The following is a 20377-nucleotide window of genomic DNA, read 5'->3' on the forward strand; positions in this document are numbered from 1 at the left end:
AAAGCCCCAAACTAACATATTAAATTAATACTCATGAAGAATGTATGCAAACTTCACACAATATTCTCATTGAGCCCAACCTATTGATTCCATGTGATCACAAGAAGATGCAGATTCCTGTGTAGAAAAAACCCACTTTATTTACAGTATAAGAAATGCCAAAAAAATGTATCAAGCATCAAAATCCAGAATATTTAAATATGTCATTATTTTGTTTATAAAATATTTCCAAAATATGATTACTATGCTCTGCACGTCAGCCTACAGGAGCGTTTAGCAGCTTGCAAAAATAATTCAAGAAGCTATAATCAGACTAGCGAAGAAAAGTGATGTAGGACCTTATCAGCGTCTGATACTGTATCTTAAAATCCGCATCACTTTCACTCCACTGCAGCTGCTGCTGTTAAATGTATAAAATGTTCAACAGGAACCTGAAATGTGGATTTTCAGTCCAGTTCAGCACAGTGTAAACAAATCCACCACAGCGGCAGCAGCAGCTCACCAAAGCGTGCTGTTGTACCCTGCTTTGGTTTACATTTTTCCACTGGTCAGGCAGTCTCACTGCTGGCAGATGGAGGCGAGTTGTTTTCTGCGTCGTGGAGGTGGTCAGCGGATTTTATGACATCGGGATCTCTTGGACTTGCCACCATCTCCTCACTGTTGTAGTTAATGGGGGAACCAATCTCTGATGAGCGCTCCCCGGGCTTCTCAGGGGTGGCCTGCAGTGGGGCGGTGGAGAGTGGCAGATTCATCATGTACAACATGCTACCAAGACGTCTGGACACCTGTAGAAGAAGAAGAGCAAGAGGGAAGGAGCACATAGATGTTAACTGAAATAATTTGTGCTATAACTGAGACATTAGCGTATAAGAATGAATGAAATACAATTAGTGAATAAACTTTTTCACAGTAGACATTTTAGCTCTCATGGTAAAGAAAAAACTGGGGTTTTTAATAGGGGCTGTACTCCACTAAGGACATGTTTGGTTAAACAAACTTTACTTTATCCCTTTAATAAAGTGAGGTAACTTCAGTTCAAATTTATGGAAGCTTGTTTCTGCAACAACAACAACAACAACAACAAAATGTTAGCCAAAACTCAAAATTTCAGGTTATTATCTTAAAAATTTGACTTACTGACTCAAACTTCTGAGACAATTTGAAATTTCTAGTTATTGAGTCAGAATTTTAGGATAATAGCCCAAAGCAAAAATGGTCTTTTGTCTCTGGTGGAAATAAGCCCATAAAACACTCAGCAAGGATATTTATAAAACCTCCTCACATGGAGTTGTATAAATAAGCGGTCATGTAAATAAACCTTTATTCAAGATTTATCCTCATCAGTGTTGGGAAGGTTACTTTTAAAATGTATTCCATTACAGATTACAGAATACATGCCCCAAAATGTATTCTGTAACGTATTCCGTTACGTTACTCAATGAGAGTAACGTATTCTGAATACTTTGGATTACTTAATATATTATCATGCTGTTTACAACTACATGAATGTACTATTGCTGTGATTTATTACTGTTACTGAAGGTCCGCGGCTCCGAACCGTAGTAAAGGGACCTCTGGCTAATACGGTGGGTTCTGTGTCGGGCTCGTAGCTGAAAACTAGCTTTACTTTGTTGTCTGGGTCAACTTTGCTAGCAGAGACAGAGAGAGGCGTTGAAAGGCTGCTCCAACAGAACTTATTGTTTCAGAGGAAAACACGAACACGGTGTACAGTCGAGTCTTAATAGCTTACTTACAGCTGGGCTCGTCAGGCTCTCTTCTTGGCTGCAGTGGTTATTATTATATTTACATGCTTCCAGCTCCCGTTTCTGCTCGATGACAGCTCGTACTTTTCCTTTTTCTCCCTCCCTCGCTCACAGACACATAACGAGTATGGCAGTCCATTCTCCCTGCAGCACGGACTACACTGCCCATGATGCTACATTCTTTAGAGCTATACCTGTAGCATTCTGCCTATTAGCTTAGCACAACAACAACAAAAAGGCCTCTCTCACCCAGGAAACACGCAGAGAGAGAACGTCACCCTGTAACCATGGCAACCGCAACGCTGCCGCCTGGAGCAACAGAACGTAGCTGTCAAACAGTGTTGCCAACTTAGCGACTTTGTCGCTATATTTAGCGAGTTTTCAGACCCCCTAGCCCCCCTTCTAAAAAAAAAAGTCGCTAAAAAAAAGACGTGAAAGCGCATATCGCTTTTACTGTCAACAAGCAGCGGGTGCTGTAACGCAGTCAGTTCTTCTTTTACTCTTATGCTGTTTTGTGGATCACAAGGTTTAAAACTACTTATAAACACACACACACACAGTAACTCCACCAGAGTGCCTATTTCGGGTCACTTTTGCCGGTCCAAGCCCGGATTAAGGAGCAGGGTTGGAATTGTGACATTAAAAAAAAACAATAATTGCTAAAAGAAATTTAATTCGTAGTTCTAAATAAACTCTAAATGCATTTAGGACGTTTTTTACTCACTTTATGTCTCTTCCACGATGTTATTTCTCTCTCCAACAACGTAGGTTACAATTACATAAGCATGACCAATTATGCAAATTAGGTGATGACATCATTTAGCGACTTTTAGGACAGCCAATAGCGATTTTCCTTACTGAGGAGTTGGCAACACTGCTGTCAAACAAAACCCAAACAGTCCTGACCCGCCACAATATGAAACAGGGAAGTACCGCCGTGTAATCCATTTATTTCAACAAAGTAACTGTATTCTAAATACCACCTTTTTAAACGGTAACTGTAACGGAATACAGTTACTCATATTTTGTATTTTAAATACGTAACGGCGGTACATGTATTCCGTTACTCCCCAACACTGATCCTCATACATCAGATAATCCCTTCAAATCCTGTCTTTGGTGGCTCGGGATTGCATTTCCAGTCAGAATCTGTGTTTTTGTACCTGTGAGCGGATCTTAAGAGCTGGCCCCAGCTTCAGTCCCAGTGTATCCAATAAATGCTCCTCTGATAGGAGGGGCAGCGTCTCTCCGTCAATCATGTGGTCCTTGAAAGTCTATTAAAAATAACCCAACATTAGAAAGTCACAACAGAATGAATTTAGAGGCGGCAACTACAAAAATGTGAGGCTACTAACCTGGGCATACTCTGAACACGTGGGAATACTGTTAATAAAGTTGTACACATCATTCACTGTCCACTTCCTGATGTCTTCGGGTACCTCCTCACCATTGAGAAAGAGATTTGGTGGGCCTTAAAAGACAAAAAATGCAAGTATATTAAATAACTGGCAGCAGAACATTTCACAGTTTTAGGCACAAGTGTTATTATTTAATATTTCTTAACTCACCAGGAGGAAGGAAACCATTTCCAGGGACCGGGAACATGTAAGGGATCCCTGTTAGAGTTCCTCCAGTGGAAGGATACATGAATTTCTCCTGGAACGTCGAACATTGGCTAGATATGTCTTTATCATTTGTTCCACTGTTGGCTGCATCTGAACTCCCATCTTGGCTGTTCACGCAGGCTTTCCGGAGGCCTGGCTCCCCATCTTTGTAGTTCTTCCTGCTTCCGGTGGCCAGTTCAGGGTCAACTTTGGCCTGATGATGTGTCTTACTGGTGGCACACTCCTCTCCCATGTCCCCTTTTGGCTCAAGCTCCTTCTCCTCCCCCGATGCGGCCCCTGGGCTCTGCTCTACACTTTTATCTTCAGTCTGGCCCTTCACGTTGGACACATGGCTCTCCATACTCTTGTGAACAGTTGGCCTCCGACCTGCTCTGCGCCCCCGCTCTCTGTGCAGCGTGCTTATTGCTGGATATGGGTTGGCTGACATAAGAATATTGTTGGAGTGCAGTTCATCCAGGGTGGGCCGGTGGACGAAGACATCGTGGCCGTCTGGCATGCGCTGACGACCTCTAAACACCATGGGGTTGGAAGGGTATGACATGGGATTTTCAATTCCCATCAAGCCTTTCTGGTGCGCGTTCTCCAGCTCCTTCTGATGCAGGATGGCATTCATTTCCATTCTGAAAAGAAGTGCATACAAATATTTTAGACATATTTGTGCAGCAGTGATGATGGAGCCATGATATAAAACCCTTGCTGCAGCATGGGTGGGGGGATCAAGTCTCAGTCGTATTCAGTAAAAACAGTGACGCAAAGCGTGTGGGTGGAATACTTTCTGTGAGATGATGATGGTGATGATGATATTCGGCACGTAATACCTGGCTATATTTTGCTTGTGAATGAGCTCTTGTCGCCGGGCAACAGTTTCCATGGGCTCTGAGGGTAAGAAGCCATACCCAGCTGAGAAACAGGAAGAAACAGACAGGCTGTCAATGCCTATCACCGCGCATTAAAACGAGACAGGCTGTCTGGGAATTATCTCAGGCGATATTTCTGTGGCGCTCACCTGGTGCAGGGAAACCTCTTCCAGGCAGGACGTTGGCATGAGGAGGCAGAGGTGGACCAAGGTGAGGGCCCATGTGCATCTGCCTGGCTTCAGATGGGACCATCTCGGTAGGTGGAACTAACTCCCTGATAAGAGGAATAAACACAGAAGAAAACTTATGAACTGGAAAACACTTTAAAAAGCATATATTTGTAGGATCAAAATGTGGGGGACCAAAGTGGCCAAAAACAAAGTGTGTATTACTCTATTTATGTTTTCTTTTTAAAATTGATATATTTGTATTTATGAATTACTGTTTTCATATTTATTTCCTCTTAATTATTTATTATTTTATTTTCTCTGACATTTCTTTATGCATTTCTGTTTCACATACATTTAGTTTTAACTGAAAGATTTTCAAAATGCCTCTTGAAGGAGGGGAATAAATTAGGCACATAAATTAATGTATACATAATCATTTTGGCAATTTTGGAACTCCATATAAAAACAGCTGGTTTGCGAGGTCTATTTTAGCCTTATAAACATTTTAATTGTCCAAAAGAACAGAAAAGAGCAGCAGAGTTTTCACACGGACACCTCTTGCAGCATTTTCTTCTACTCGTTTTCTTGTGGTTGCCCTTTTTCAGACAACTATTGTTGTAAGTTTAGGAGAGAATTCAGCTACAGACCTCTCCATGAACCGAGGTTCGAACTGTGCGGGGACCCCCTGTAACCTCTGCTGGCCCTGGGCAAGGATCTGCGGTGCCATAGCCATCTGGTTCCTCATTATCAGCTCCTGCCTCTGCCTCAGCTCTGCAAGAAGTGAAAAAGCACCACAGGTCACCGGGAGGCCGTTTTAGCTGCTTCACCTGGAGCATGCACTGACTGTTAAAGCTGGAGCCTGCAGGTGCTACTGAGCAATCCACCAACGTGCAAACACGGCGTGAGGGAAGGTGAGGGAAAACAGGCTTGATCACCAAATACAAATACAGAATCCAAATTGCCAAATACAGAATCAACTCTGTCTATAAATAAAACCTGAAAAGTTAAATAATATTTTCTTGGTTTATGTTGTTATGCTGCTCATCCTCCTCACCTCCAGCAGACATCCCATTGACAAGTCGGTACCAGTGCTTCTCATCCAAAGACCCCTGCTCCCCTAGCGCTGTCATCTTCCTCAGCTGCTCCCGTGGGGTCATGACACACTCACGACCTTTGACCTCCACCTGAATGCTGTTAAGAAAGAGAGCCAATTGAAGGATTTCTATAAACTAGACAGTTTACTTGACACATTGATCCTATAACGCTTCGCATGGCAGGTAAAATAAAAGCACATTTCAAGATTATTTCTCACAGTAGCTGAAACTGAGCCACCTACAAACCCCTCAGTGCTGGGTGCGTTTTTGTAATTCCCTCACATCACCGCTAGAGAGCAGCAGTTCTCTATCTCACGTTGATTACGGAACATTGCAGGTAAATTCTGCCTAGTGTCTGTTATTACATACTTTATGACTGCAAAGATGCAGCAGTGATTTCAGCAGCATGTAAATATTTGTAAACGGCCTGTAAGCGACCTTTTTAACTACAGCTAAGTATAACTCTTACCTCACCTTTTCCACAGACCTGGCCTTAAGTATTAATCTTAAACCTACCTTAACGCTAATACCTCGCCGTAAGGCAATCAATCCCGAACCGTTAAATCCAAATCCTAACCCCGTACGAAGGCCAGAACAAACAACTGGACGATTTCCTCTCATCTTTTCTGTCCTTGCAAATGCTGCTGGTCCTCCTGTACAGGGATAGAGGCGCACTCACATGTGCGCTCACCCCAGATACCCGCATTGTTCTCGGCTGAACCAGCAGCTTGTGCAGATAAGTGCAATCGACTTAGAGACCTCCAATTAGCCTTCCACACTGCAGAAATCCCATTACAAAATATGATATTGTAAACGACAGTAATCCAGCGCTGCTAATCCAGGGCCGGTGTGCATCTGGAGACATGAATATGGATGCTCACCCCACAGAGCCACCTCTTCATATGAGGTTTGCTGATTGAACTGATGAGCCTGCCAGTGCAGGGACACGTGTAAGCTGTGCACATGCACTTGGACATATTATTTCTGCTGTACCACCCTCCCCATAGTCAAATGCTGCCATTAGATTTGCCCCCAGGCCTTGTGCATTACCCACAGTCTCTCAAGTTCCCTGTGAAGCCCATCTAATCTGACTACTTTAATCCCCCAGTTAGTTCTGCAACAGTCTGCCACCTACATCTGCTGACCTGCCTACTGTCCGCCCTACTGCCCCATCCAACCCCCGTCGCCACCTTCACAGGCCCCTGCTACCCTCAGGATCCTATTAGCTAAGTCCTGGCTATACAGCACTTTAAAGGGATGTGTTGGAGGTAATCCGCACGTTTAGAGTTTTACCCTCAGCAAACCTTGCCTGTAAGCATCCCGGACAATACACCCTAAGTGCTAAGCCTATTAGTCTCCATTAGCTCCCAGGATGTCCCAAAAACACCTTGGGGATAAATCTGGGGATGCAATCGGTTTATGTGGAGCTATGTGGCGGGAACACATGCCCCCTTCACCTCCCTCTCTGCCAATGTCATCGCAGCCATCAGCAAATAAGAAGAAATGTATTTACACGGCATTAATGTCCGTGTAAATCCCGAGTGGGCACTGAGCTCCGAGCCTCGCCTGAAGTGTCATCGCCTTTACACACAGCCAATATTTACACTTTCATCAGAAAGGAAGTAAACTGCAGAATTTATTTAAAGACTAATTGTTTTTCAGAGTGCGGATAAACACCTAACATAGTTTAAATCAGTCAACATGTCAACGAAGGAACAGAAGTCTGATTCCAATGAGCCTGTACCTAAATACAGGTTCACTCTCAGCAGCAACACCTGTGTTTACCTGCGATCCAGTTTTTAAACAGCTGCACAGATAAATACGGTGTGACGAAGATCTAAAATTCCTTAAAACTGCGCATAATAGGTTTTTTTTATTGCAAATTTAAATATCTCCTGGTAAATTGAGAAATATTCATTATTATTTTAAACAACAGCATCATTATCACAGTAAGCACTTTTCCTCATTTAAGTCAATTTATTACTTCAACTCACATTTCTGCACACACAGCATGTGACACCCCGTCTCCTTCAGTTTAACAGATTAATTCACATCAAGCATCATAAACAGAAAATCTACTTTAGGTACCTAAATGTACCTGAAGTGTGTGAGGTTTGCTGTTGATATAACATTTTAAATGTGGGTTCAACCTGTGCACAGACTATGCCTAACTTCCTGCTGTGCATTTGCACTTTCTTTCTTTTCTTTCTTTCCTTTTGAGCTGACGTATAAATAAGTCTGCTAGGATTCTCAGCAGAACAGCACAAAGTGTTTTTAAACAGTGAGTCTGATATTGACTGAAATTAATGCTTTGCTCTTTAAATGTGATGCATCAGAGACAGAAACTGGAGTGTCTGTGAACTTGAGCCATTTAGAGGAATCCTTTATAAGGCCTGTTGGAAACAGCTAACACTCTGATCACGTTAAGTCTCTTAAGTGAATTCGTTGCCTGAGACTGAGTTTACTGCAGTAACAAATCTTCAAAACTGGCTTCTTTTGAAGTGAGACATGCAAATTTGAAGTGGTCGTAGTGTTTTTCCAAGTGAAACTTTAGTCAAAGGTGAGCTACGGAAACTCTTGTTATATTTTCTTGACGAGCAGAGGCCACACCGCAGCTGCCAAATCCGGGGATTGGACTCCTTGGATTTACTGTTGCCTGGTTAATCTCATTACAAGCATGAATTAAAGGGAAAAATTGCTGACAACTTAGATGGAGCCCTGAGGAGGTCATATCAGACAAGACAGAAGTATTGTCTAGCCTTTCCTAATCCCCTCACAAAACACACATGAGCTAAAGCCATGCAAATACTGTCAGTTGCATGAAGCAGATTAGATTTCGTGACAATAAGTGCCGAGTTGCAGATATCACTAGTTTAAGAAATGCTTGTGGTCATAAACTCACAAGACAAAGTGTTGATTGAAAGGATGAGTGTTAATTTATATGTGCAAATGCAAAAAATATGCAAGAAGCCAATCCGGAAATACTCAGGTAGCGCTATATGCAGAATCTGGGCTAGTTATCATGTTAATTATTCGGATTTCAAGGTTGTCCTTTAATCATATTGGCCTTTAGATTATCTACATATGGAAAAAAATGAAGCATGACAATATTTAGCATAGAAAGTTTTGCAGTTTTGTATTTTTTGTGGGTTTTAGAGATTTTAAGTTTGCGTCTACATTTTCTATAATACTGTAACAGTAACTTTACTCATATATGGCACTTTTACAAAATGCATTGGCAGAAAAGCAAAAGCAGAACGGCAAATTCCAATAGAAAGCTGGACATTAAAAACAGGATAAAACTAAACATAAGACAGGACGTCCTATAACATCACTGAGTTTGTGACAATTAAAGACATAAAACTGTACAGAGAAAACCAAAGAGTGTAAAATACTGAAAGAGGATGTTTTCATCCACCTACCTTTAGGTTCACACTGCTGAGCAGAGATTGAAGATGCCGGTGTCTCAATTCCAGAAAAATGAAAAAGCCAATAAACTAAAATCAAGTTAAAAATGTTCCCCAAAAAGTTTTTGGCGAGCTCACAGTTCTTCGTCTTTCCCTCTTTCACGTCCAACTAAATGGCCTCCTAGGACTTCTGGCCAAGTGGTTTGAGTTCAGTCTGCTGCCAGCTAACTGCCTTAACTAAAAAAGACCTGTTAAATACTGATTCATTTCATCTCCATTAGCTGGCCTTATCTCCTGTTTTAAGCCCTCCCTGCCCTGACATCACTATGATCTCCCATCCAACTGCTTGCTGCACCTTGCAACTGATGTGTAATTACTGAAGCAGCACTGGCCCTAAGCATGGAGTGCTAAACCTCTTTCAACGTTCACCTCACTAATCCCTTGTTAGCACTTTAGGCCATAGTTAAGACACCTAAATGCTTAGCTTCCTTTTCCAGTAGTTAAGTGACCAACCCGTCCTTAGCTGCTCTGTGGCCACCTGCAGGGAGCTGCATGGCGCAGGTTGCAGACCTCCTACTGCTCTAGTTTTTGTTGTTTGTTCACATGTCTAGTTTGAATGTCAGAAGTATTGCTCTCCACAGGGTGCCAAAGGGCTGACCCAAACATGCTTGGTGGTAATTTGGCAGAAATCCGACTAAATGTTGGCCAGATCATCCTCTCAGACCTCTTAATCTGACAGTTTGTGCTCACCAGCCGCTTACAGCATAGAGCTGCACTTCTAGGAATGATGTTTTCCTTAATGCCTGGGGTTTGTGGGGGGTGGAGGGACACAGGTGGTGGGTTGGTAGGACATTTTAAATGGAGTGGGACAGTTTGGTGTGTATCTCTTTGCAAGGAAGCAATGAGCCTCCAGAGAGCTGAGCACTCTGACTGCTCATCATATACATGCCAAATACATCAGTTAAAGGGGTAAAGGGAAAAGTAGAGACTTTTAACTATTTATTTTTATATACAGTGGACCAAATATGTTAGAATCCACCACCAATGAGATGTTACTAATGTGTTAGGTTTTTATTTTTTAATGTAAACTCACATTTAACGGTGCTAAATCAACCAAATTCCCATGAAATACTGCAGAGGTCACATCAGTGTAAGTGCTTCTCAGAAGTGATTGCACTGCACTATAAACCCTGATTGTAACGGCATTACAAGTTTTTAAAAAATACAATTTAAGTGATTTAACATCAGTTTAACATGTGACAATTCTTCATTTTCCTCGTAAAGGAAGGTTTCTTCCAGAGAATTTACTTCATCCTACCATAGGTGTGACCAACAATCTCAGCCGTGGGCAAAAGATGGCACCCAGTTTTATTTACATGGTGCATCAGTGGTTCTGTGTCACTCCACAGCAGCAGTACTAATCAGTATAACACTCAAACTGCATATAATACTTCCTCTGTGGAGTTTGCATGTTCTCCCTGTGCCTGCGTGGGCACCAGGAGAACTCTGTGGTTACTCTAGCTATCTCCTACAGTCCAAAGATATGCATGTTACATCAGCTGGTTATTCTAAATTAACCGTAGGTGTAAATGTGAGCATGCATAATTATCTGAGTATTGTTATCTGAGCTCTGCGATAGACTCGTGAACCTGTCCTGGGTGTATCGCACCTTTCTTTCAGGGTTAGCCAGAGTACTCAGGGTTGTCTTTAAACTTTTTTATCTGCTTTAAATACTATAACATGGACTAGCCCATTGTTTTTATGCAGATGACACCCAAATTTATTTTTTATTTATTGTTTTTATTGTTTTCCTGCTTTGTACAGCACTTTGTCAAACCCTGTTGTTTTTTAAAAGGACCATATAAATACAATTAGATTCAATAAAATATTTAAAAAATAAAAAAATGCAACATATTGTTTTATACGTCATTTTAGGTGATAAAATACACTAAACTAAGAGTATCAGATGAACCAGCTGAAGTAACATTATTTAGTATTCCTATGTTTCTTTTTATTGGTTCAGCATATTTCTTGTGTGTTTAAGCAGTGATTTGGGAGACAACTAAGTTTTTTTTTTTAATAAAAACAACAGCATTAATAAAGGACTTAAGAATTAAGAGAACAAAGCATTAGGACATCTAAACCGCCAATTGAGGAATGTCCTGGGGGTAAGCTTTTTATAAGGGATTTCTGTCCAAGTTGCTTGCACCCAGTATTATGGAGTCACAGTGAGGCAAAGGGATCAGAGCAGGTTTAACCTCAAGAAAGGGGTCTGGCTATAAATTCACTGGGTCAGTACAGACACCATCCATCTTCTAATTACAGCAACAATCTGGTGTCCAGATCACCTGTATTTCCTGCCTTCTTCTCCACACCAAATGACGACTGTACCGAAGCCGTAATCCCTCTAAGTTGGAAGCATTACGTCTTTTGTGGCTGGTGGAAATCTTGTTTAGGTCTTGATTACTGTGAGATAATGGATATTAGGATTCTTCAGGATCAAGATTCCCTGAAATAACAGTGTGTTGGAGTTCCTGAACAAAAACTGTGAAGATGTGCTGATTTTATACATTTTAACTTAAACACTGAATCCAAAAAAAGATATTGTTGTGTGTCTGACTGGAGGAAACATGAAAAAGGTTTAAATTATTTTATCTTATCTGGAGGTTAAAGTTAGTTTTGTGTGTGACACATCAGGTATGTTGTGTCAAGGCTATCGGCAAAAATAGGTCTCTTCACATGTACACTAGAAAACTGTGTTGTTCTGCTATGACAAATTACATGAAGTTAAAAAAATCGGTAGATTTAAAAAATAAAAATAAAACCGATTCGTGGTTTTGTGTTAATAGAACCTGACAAATAACTGATTTCTAAGACTGAAACCAACACCGATATTTAACAATCCGATATATTGGCCTTTTTTATTTCTTTCAGAGATCCGAAACATAAAACGATTTCCATAAAATTTGTTGCATGCAATTATACCACAAGTCATGGATTACCCATAATGCTCTACCAGACTGCTCAGATCAGCTGATTGTTGTAGTTTGTGAAATTTCAAAAGCAGGAAAGTTGCACAGCGCCCTCTGGTGGACCAACTTTGCGACACTGATATTCCTAACATGGCTGAAGGGTGTTTCTCCTGTCTCTTCTTTACTTTTTCAGTTTTTCATTTATTGGTCATTATAAATATCGATACCTATGTATCAGCTGATATATCACTGCCAGCAACATATTTGTGGGCTTCTTCTGCTATAAACTGTGGGCAGTAAATGTTAAAGAGATCATCAGGATAATTCCTTATAAGTTACGTACTTGTAACTCAGTGGGACGCTCCTTCTCACTTGGGAAAGCCACTGCTCCGAAGAATTCTGTTTACAAATGAAATTATCACAAGTGATTTTTTTCTCTGAAAATGTTTTAGCAGTTAAGATGTATTTATGAATATTTTTGTTTTTATTGCATTGAAAAAAGGTTTTGTATTATATAATAATGATGAATGATGACTTGTTATCATTAAGTTATGATTAATCAGTAAGAGCACCTGCTGTTTTCAGACAATCCTTTGCAGTCCTCTTATCTCCTCTGCACACCAGTTCCAGCCACTAGATGGGGCACACTCAAGCAAAGGAAACCATCTTATTTTATACATAATCGCCTTTGGTTCCCACTATATTTTTCTTTAAATGTTATTCAACAGTCAAGTTCTGCATACTTATCTAACTGTCACACGAAACTAATCTCTTTCTGTCTGAGGCCCCAATTCTGGAGTAGATGAGAATGAGACCAGCTGCTGAGCATCTCATACCTGCTTCCTCAAAATAACCTCACATGCTAATGGGAAGGCGGGGCTGATGACAGGTGTATAAACACTGAAAGAAAACACAGAGCGTCACTACTACCCAGTAAAACAGGCAAGTGAGTAACACCCGCATGTACCCTCTGTTCTTTATGCTTTATCTTTAAAAGCTGACAAACTTTTTTTCGTTGTTCTTTACAGGTTGTGGGGAAAAATGAATGCCATCCAGGTGATTTCCCTCACTTTGCTGTCCATTGTGGCAGCCGGTGCTCAGTCTATAAAACCAGGGAGATGCCCCGTGCCTGCCGTCCAGGAGAAATTTGATGCTGCAAGGGTGAATACCAAACTCCTCACTCTGAGCTGTATTTTAATTTATCTTCATTAAGGTAAACTGGAATGTCCAGTGTGCACATCTGCCTCACAAACAAAACCAATTCAACTCCCTTTACAGTATCTTGGTAAATGGCATGAGATCCAGAAACTGTCGAACAGCTTCCAGAAGGGTCAGTGCAGCACTGCCACCTAAAGCCTGCAAAGCCCAGGAGTCGTTGGTGTCCTCAACAAGGAGCTGCTGTGAGTACTTCAGTGCCTGAGAGCACTCAGGCACAGAGCTGAGTCTGTTAGTTTGCTCTGCTTTGTTCACTGATCCGTTATCCGAATAATGTTTGTACAAGTCAGAGTCTTTGTCCTGCACCATTTCTCTGGAATACATGTAAAAGATATAGATATGGATATATCCATGATGCTGTGTGTGGTGCTGGAAGAGCAGACAGATTTGTTATTGGAACTGTGTCCTCTCAGTCCTGCTCTTCAGTCTCTTCTGGGATTTAAAATATCATTCACAATAAATGGTTATTCCTCAAACCTCAGACTGCATGTGAAAAATATTTTAGGTGAGACACAGTTTAGGTTTTACCATAATGTATAACCAGTAAATGAATAAGTCTATAGAGAAGATGGATTCATCCTAAAATGAATCCAATCCATAAAGGTTTACCACTCAAGCTCAGTTTAAATGACTCTGTGGAGTCAGTGGTGTTTAATCGAGCCTTCTGCTTTTTTTCAGTTCTGTTTTAACACGATTCTCTCTTGATATTGTGTTTTAATTGTTGTGCAGTGCTTTGCGACTTTCATGTCTGTGAAAAGCGCTACATAAATTAACTTAATAAAGAAACCCCCCCAGCCTAGTCTGATTGTTAATGGCTGTGGTGTTCTCTGACTACCAGCCCACCCTTTAAGGAAATGACAAATCACCTGCTGACTTGAGACCTGAGAACTTGAATTTTACAAACAAATAATACTAAATGTTGCTTTGACTCTGAACAGTCTGAATATAAAAAGTATTTTTCTAACGTTTAACTGTTTATCTGCTTAAGTCCTGACGGTACCATTGACAGCATCAACGGCACTGCCAAGGCTGCAAGTTCATCTGAGCCTGCCAAGCTGCTGGTCACCTTCTTTGAGAGTATGGACCCTTGTTTTTTGTTTTTACACACATATTAAACATTTTAAACTGGAGAGCTGAACTGTACAAAAATCCCTTTTACACAATTCCAGACACTCCCCCTTCCCCGTACTGGGTTCTCTCCACCGACTACGACAACTTCGCCCTGGTCTACAGCTGTACTGAAATCGAATCGTTACATGGGGAGTTCATCTGGATCCTGAGCAGAAATCCCAGCCTTCCTAAGGAAACCCTGGAGGAGCTGCAGAGCATCCTGTCCTCTTTTGGAGCCAGTGTGGAGAAGCTGCTTGACACCAATCAGGACAGAGATTACTGCAGAGTCATGCACGAGTAAACATGTGCTGTGGTTATCAGTGAATGTCTCCATGATAGGTCAATGCAAAAAAAAAAAAAAAAAAAAAAAAAAAAAAAAAAATTGGGCCTACTGTCAGATATAATACAAGATTAATTAATATGCTAATATAATGTCTGCTTTAACTCAATATTTATATTGTTGCACCAATAAAAGTGGACCATTCTCATTGCATTCCTTTTGTTTACTGTCTCAATATACAGCTGCTGACACTGACACACAACTGAACCAACACACATCTTTAAGGACAGCTGCATTAGAGTGAATTAACTTTATTTGGGGTAACTTTATTTCACCTAATAAATACATTCATTTAAGGCAATTTTCTATTTTTAAAGTTGTGCTTTAGTGAAGCTGGGATCAAACTGGGGTACATTTGTTCTTGTGAGCCGGGGTGGAGTCAGTGACACACATCAAAAATGACAAAAAGGGATAAAAAGGATTTTAAGCGGTGGTCAGGGTGGAATTCTTACACATTATCAATGAAGTATTTAAAATTGGGCTTTAAGTGACTTTTCTCTCTTTTTTTAATTTCCTTCACCTTGTTCCATAGAATAGGTTTTTGCTTTTTTATGTCTAAATCTTTTAACTGGAGCTGCTCATTTGTTAGGTTTCATCCTCATCCTCTTTGCATTCACTGTTGCTTAATGGAGATGGAATTGGGCTTTTAAAAAAAAGTCTGTTTTCCTTCATGGAGCACTTTGTTTTTTAAGTGGCAATAAAAATAAAGTGTATCATTAAGTTTTATTAGGAAAAAAAAGACAAAAATCCCAACAAAAATGTCATGTGACTGACAGCTAACTTTGCAACTCTGAAATTAACCAGTGAAAGGAAGAAGGCTAAAAACATGCTTTTAAGAAGGAGTCTAGCCCCATCAGCAGTAAGTAAAGTTGAAAAGAAAAGTGCTGAAGGTGAAAGAGAAATTGGGACTTTTGTCTTCTGGGCATTGTTGGAATTTAAATCCTAGTTTTAGATTTTAAAAGGTGCAGATTGTGTTTGCAATGTCAAAATGGACAACATGAAATTTCTTTACACAGCTTTATTGTTGCATTGTCTTTGCATGCAATCATTGTGCCCCCTGCCTCACAGTCCTGTGGGCTGAAGTAGGAGCGTGCTTTAACTGGTTCACTGGTTAACTGGGCTGCAGTAAGTCTCGTCCTGGTTGGTGGGGACCATGTTTTCCACACTGACTCCGACAGAGTACAGGATGCCTTGGAGCTTCTCGAGGGTCTCCTTAGAGAGGGTGGGCTTCCTGCTCAGGATCCAGGACAGCTCCACACGGAACAGGCCGTAGTCGGTGCAGCCGTAGACCAGAGAGTGACCGTCATAGTCGGTGGACAGAACCCAGTAGGGGCCGGGAGGAGAGTCTGCAGGAGAGGTGAAAACAGCAGGGATATGTGGCTCACTTGAATCTGTCATGACTGAAATTGAAAGTCATTTATGACAACTTACTGTTGAAGGAGACCTCAAGCTTGGAAGGCTCAGCGGGGTTCTTGACTTTGGCAGAGCCGACGATGGCGTTAACGGTTCCATTATCGCTAATAAAATGAAACATGAAATAGAAATTAATTCTACTCGTGTACTGTCCTTCAATTATATATATTTTTTTCTACAAAATGCTCTCTTTGTATAACTCTGGAACAGTACAAAGGTTCAGCCAGTGACCCTGCGTTCATGAGGCATGAGTTTTGTTCAGGGACGTTGAAAACATCTGAAGCAAAAACGTCTAGAACGAGGATTTAAAAAGCAGAAGCAAGCGGTTGTACGGTAATGCTGTTTTTAGTAGAATGAAGCGGTGGTGTCAGGAATAAAAAGCCCTCCGATTATTACAATTATGTCAAGGACCATGTGTCCTTCTGAGTTTATGCAGAAGTTTTCGTAAAAATTAAAACATTTTCAAAATGTCAAATCTAAACGGAAATATTTTAGCTGCTCACAGAAGCTCAGTGTTCAGGACCTCGATGACTCCAGGACTCAGCAGGGTGTAGTTAGCAGTGGCACACTGGCCTTTCTGGAAGCTTGTGGGCAACTTATGGATCTCATACCATTTTCCAATGTACTGCAGAAGAAGCACGAGATTCAGAGAGCCCATAATTAATATTTTGTGTTTGTAGGAAAAGCAGGTGTATAGATATCATCTGTATGTCCCACAACATAAACAGTAGAAGAGGAAAAAATTTAGTGTTCACCCTGTTGGCGTCAAAGTTGGCCTGAACAGGAGGCTGGGGACATTTGCCCAACCTCAAGACCTGAGCGCCGATCGCAACAACAGACAGTAGAGTCAATGCAACCACCTGTGCAGGCTTCATCTTCTCACCTCAACCTGCAGAGAATAAAAAACAAACAGCAAGAGTTCATGCTGGAGTTCACTGAACAAAACATGATGTGAGTGTCAGTTAGTGACAGAAAGAGCCAGAGATGTGAAAAGAATGAATAAATGTAGAGAAGAAACATGAAGAATCGCAGCCACTGACTGTTTATTTGCAGGTAATCAGCTGTGTGAAAGAACTCAGCCTCTGAGGTTCTTTTAAAGATTCAAATGCTTGCATCACTTCATTATCGATCATGGGTCCCACCTCTGTGTCATGATAGGGGGCCAGTGTGAGAGCTGGCACCTGTTCAAATAAATACTCTGTTCAAACAGTAACAGGTTGGTCATGTAATCACATCGCTGTGTTTGTTGGATCTCTTGGATCACTGCTCCCTCCTTCACATGTATTTTTTCCTGAAAGACAGACAACAAATAGGAAGATAAACATAAAAATTGCTGCTTATTTGCACCTATAAATATTTAAAAAAAATTGATTCCCCAAAATGTGATCATAAAACCTAATTTCCTGCACATTTTACAGAAACAGAGACAACACAAGGCTGGACTTTAAACTGAGCCGTTATTTTAAACTTGATTTTACTTAACATGGTTTCATTTTTAAGTTCCTCAAATATATATATATTTCATATTTTTCTGCCTTCCTAATCTGTGAGGCACTTTAAAGACACTAACCTGCATGAAACTTTGTGCATATTAAGTAATGGAGGAAAGGACCCCAAATGCTGACTCACAGGTAGGCGGCAAAAGAAAACAAGCTTTTATTCAAGTCGAAGGAATAAACGTGGGGGAGCTGGGAGGTAGGGAACAAAGGATCCCTGACACAGGGTGACACACGGAGCAAACGGGTGGCAGACACAACGGGAACAAATCAGGGATAATGATACACAAGAAAGTAAAATTAAATAGAAAAAGCACGAGACTAAGGCTACAAAAATAAAACAGGAAGTGATTAAACAGGGGAACATCCTTGACTGAGTCTTGACAATACATGGGGAACACCAAGGAGGCAAGGTAAACTGAAAGAAGGAATATTATAAACAATAAACATAGCAACAAACTCAAGACAAAACAGTGATGAAGCCAAAAGTGTGCCCAGCGACTGTGACACAAAGAAAGTTTGACTTTTAGCTGTTTTAATTAAATCCAGACAAAAAAAGGCACAACCCTGTGGTTTGGTATGGAAAAGATCATGTCTGTGAAATTATTGTTTCTGACAGAAAACTGATGATAAACTTCTCCAGTTGAGGAGGAAACAGGCTGTCTGGCACTAAAAAACAAAAAAATGAAAAGAAAAAGAGAAAACTGATATCCAGGAAGTCATACTTGCTAACTGCAGCCCTGCACAACTGCAAATTCACAGGAAAGAGGAATGAGACACAGGAGACAGGGGGGCACAGTCCCTGCTCAAAATACAGTATATGTATTATTATGAGGGTGGCAGACAAAGGCATGGACCAGCAACAGCTCAAACGGTCATAAATGAGGAGACCGAGTGTGGTAACATGCAACAAGGAGAGGAAACACAATGAAGATTTGTATGAAAAGAACCAGTGATTCAAATTTATTTACACCCTTAAAGCGGAGCTAAATGTTTAGTGATAGAGTGGCTCTGTCCAGGCAGACATTTGTTTCATCTACTGAACTACATCTGACTGTGACAAAGTGGCTAGGACAGAATTCATTTGCCATTTGTCACTTGCATATATTGTTATTTTGTGTTCTGTTATTTTACAGTCAGCCATAATGCTTTAATTTAGACATTGCTGGTGTAACTTCTCACTATCCCAGGTTTTGTTTGTGGTAGCAGTAGTTACATCCTTTACATCCATGCGTGTGTTTTAAAGCAAACACTACTAACCATCAGATCATCTGAATTTTCTTCTGTTTACAGGCACATGTCTGGTAAATTATGTTTCTTTATGTTGCTTTGGTTATAGTTACCATGGTGTCCATGTTGTGTATTCAGGTCCTATATGTGAGACAGGTGTATGGGAAGAGCCGCCCACTACTTCCTGTTTATATAGGGTCATGAGGTCAGTGATTGCATCACTGGGTGTAACCAAATGGAGGGTTTTTCATTTTGTATAGTATTGTTTGTTTTCTTTAAAGTAGCCTTTTGAGTTATATTGTATGCAGTGTTTTACTTTACAAACCATTTAGTTGAGTAAATGAGTTTGTCAGTTTCATGCATGACTTTATTCCTGTTCTTTGTTTAGAATTGTATTATTTGGTTTGACCTATTTGTTTCAATGGTAGGGACTAACGAGGTCAGGTGTGGGCAAAGTCTTGTATAAAGCAAGTGGGATTTTTGCATGCCAGATTGATTGTTTTATGGTAAAATGGAGATGCCAGCAATAAAATATGCTTAAAAGAACTTCAATCGTCTGCCAATGCTATTTACTTATCACCTTCCTTGCTGCTTAAGTTATGCTACATCACAGTGACAGAGATTCTCTGGGATGTTATGGAACACATATCATCCTACTGAAACATGAAATGACCCAGACTCTAAAGAGGCTATTTTCAGGGAACCTGAGATGACGTGTAAGATGAAGAGTGTCTGTGTCCTCATCCTACATCAAACAGATTTTGCAGCCAGCGTCAGTCTTTCCACCTTCAGACAAAAGTGCAGCATGAGGTCGGTGCTTACTGCATCTCCTCTCGCCAAGCACAAACAGGTGTGAGAAAAACACGACCCGAGCTCAGGTGTCCCCGCTTTTCTGGACGCTTTGCTCCCACTGCAGCTTTCTCTGCTTCTGGACTCACTTTTCATCTCTTTAACAAAGGGCTTTGAGAGCCTTGAAATGCACTCAGACAGGAAGTGGGTTGAGGCTGACGTAGCTTTTGCGGGTTTGTCATAAAAGGGATTTACATAAAAGAATCAGACAGGGAGCAGCAGGGCTTGAAAAACTAATTAAAAACATTTAAAATTTAGAGATCATTACATGGGGCAGAAGAATGATTGAAAACAGCAGTGTATCGTGATAAATTGCTGCACTCATTTCCGAATATTAAATGATTAATTATTACTTTTATCTGCAGTCTGCTTTGTGATTGGTCTGGTAGAAAATAAAACTGTTGTCTCGAGATAATCCAAGTCTCATTTCAGACAGAAAAATTGCATCACATCTCTGGAGAAAGTGTTTTGCAAACCGCCGTCCGAAGCATTTTACAGCAGAGCTGCACTTTGATTCAGAGCTGTTCATTTAAATTGTCTGAGACTGAAAGATCCAACTGTGAGACTTTTATTCTTTGCAATCCAACCAGAGACAAGAGTCCAAAAGCTGGTGATGCACAGTGGTTCTCTCAGCTAAGTGCTAATACCAGCAGGCACGTTTAAGATGTTCTTGTCCTGGAGGAAACTTGACCTGATTATGAAGAATAAAGTCACCTGTGTTATTAACATCTACTGTCATGACCGTCGGACCTGAGAGGGAGGTGAATATTAGAGTATTTTACACAAGAGTTGAAAAAATATTCTCCAAAGTCAGAGCAAACTGGGGCTCATCTTTT

The 20377-nt window shown here is 40.8% G+C and overlaps 2 protein-coding genes and 1 pseudogene across 3 annotated transcripts; 1 reads left to right on the top strand and 2 right to left on the bottom strand.

Annotated features, from left to right (window-relative positions):
* Positions 1–136: 136 nt before the first annotated feature.
* On the bottom strand, positions 137–9263 carry samd7 (sterile alpha motif domain containing 7). Its single transcript, XM_006792208.3, has 9 exons — positions 8932–9263; positions 5470–5606; positions 5063–5186; positions 4395–4519; positions 4207–4288; positions 3332–4008; positions 3119–3234; positions 2927–3037; positions 137–785 (listed from the first exon to the last, which is right to left on the bottom strand). Exons 2-9 carry the CDS (start codon positions 5570–5572, stop codon positions 549–551), a joined length of 1575 nt encoding a protein of 524 aa, XP_006792271.2. The 5' UTR covers positions 5573–5606; positions 8932–9263; the 3' UTR covers positions 137–548.
* Positions 9264–12908: 3645 nt separating this feature from the next.
* Positions 12909–14514, top strand: LOC102781268 (apolipoprotein D-like; annotated as a pseudogene). The gene is made up of 4 exons (XR_015716796.1): positions 12909–13049; positions 13167–13288; positions 14092–14180; positions 14273–14514. The product of XR_015716796.1 is annotated as an apolipoprotein D-like (transcript).
* Positions 14515–15657: 1143 nt separating this feature from the next.
* Positions 15658–16844, bottom strand: LOC102780981 (apolipoprotein D-like). Its single transcript, XM_006792206.2, has 4 exons — positions 16722–16844; positions 16470–16591; positions 15985–16070; positions 15658–15899 (listed from the first exon to the last, which is right to left on the bottom strand). Exons 1-4 carry the CDS (start codon positions 16839–16841, stop codon positions 15658–15660), a joined length of 570 nt encoding a protein of 189 aa, XP_006792269.1. The 5' UTR covers positions 16842–16844.
* Positions 16845–20377: the final 3533 nt, after the last annotated feature.

This window comes from Neolamprologus brichardi, chromosome 18, assembly GCF_056152115.1.
Source record: "Neolamprologus brichardi isolate AB-2024 chromosome 18, ASM5615211v1, whole genome shotgun sequence".
Classification (NCBI taxonomy): Eukaryota; Metazoa; Chordata; class Actinopteri; order Cichliformes; family Cichlidae; genus Neolamprologus; species Neolamprologus brichardi.

Coding starts and splice junctions, on each gene's coding strand:
- samd7 (XM_006792208.3), bottom strand. CDS start 5,572: ATGACCCCACGGGAGCAGCTGAGGAAGATGACAGCGCTAGGGGAGCAG. Junction 4,520..5,062: donor GAACCTCGGTTCATGGAGAG/GTCTGTAGCTGA, acceptor TCCTCTTATCAG/GGAGTTAGTTCCACCTACCG. Junction 3,235..3,331: donor AAATGGTTTCCTTCCTCCTG/GTGAGTTAAGAA, acceptor TTGTCTTTTAAG/GCCCACCAAATCTCTTTCTC.
- LOC102780981 (XM_006792206.2), bottom strand. CDS start 16,841: ATGAAGCCTGCACAGGTGGTTGCATTGACTCTACTGTCTGTTGTTGCG. Junction 16,071..16,469: donor GTCCTGAACACTGAGCTTCT/GTGAGCAGCTAA, acceptor TCATTTTATTAG/CGATAATGGAACCGTTAACG. Junction 15,900..15,984: donor GCTTGAGGTCTCCTTCAACA/GTAAGTTGTCAT, acceptor CCTCTCCTGCAG/ACTCTCCTCCCGGCCCCTAC.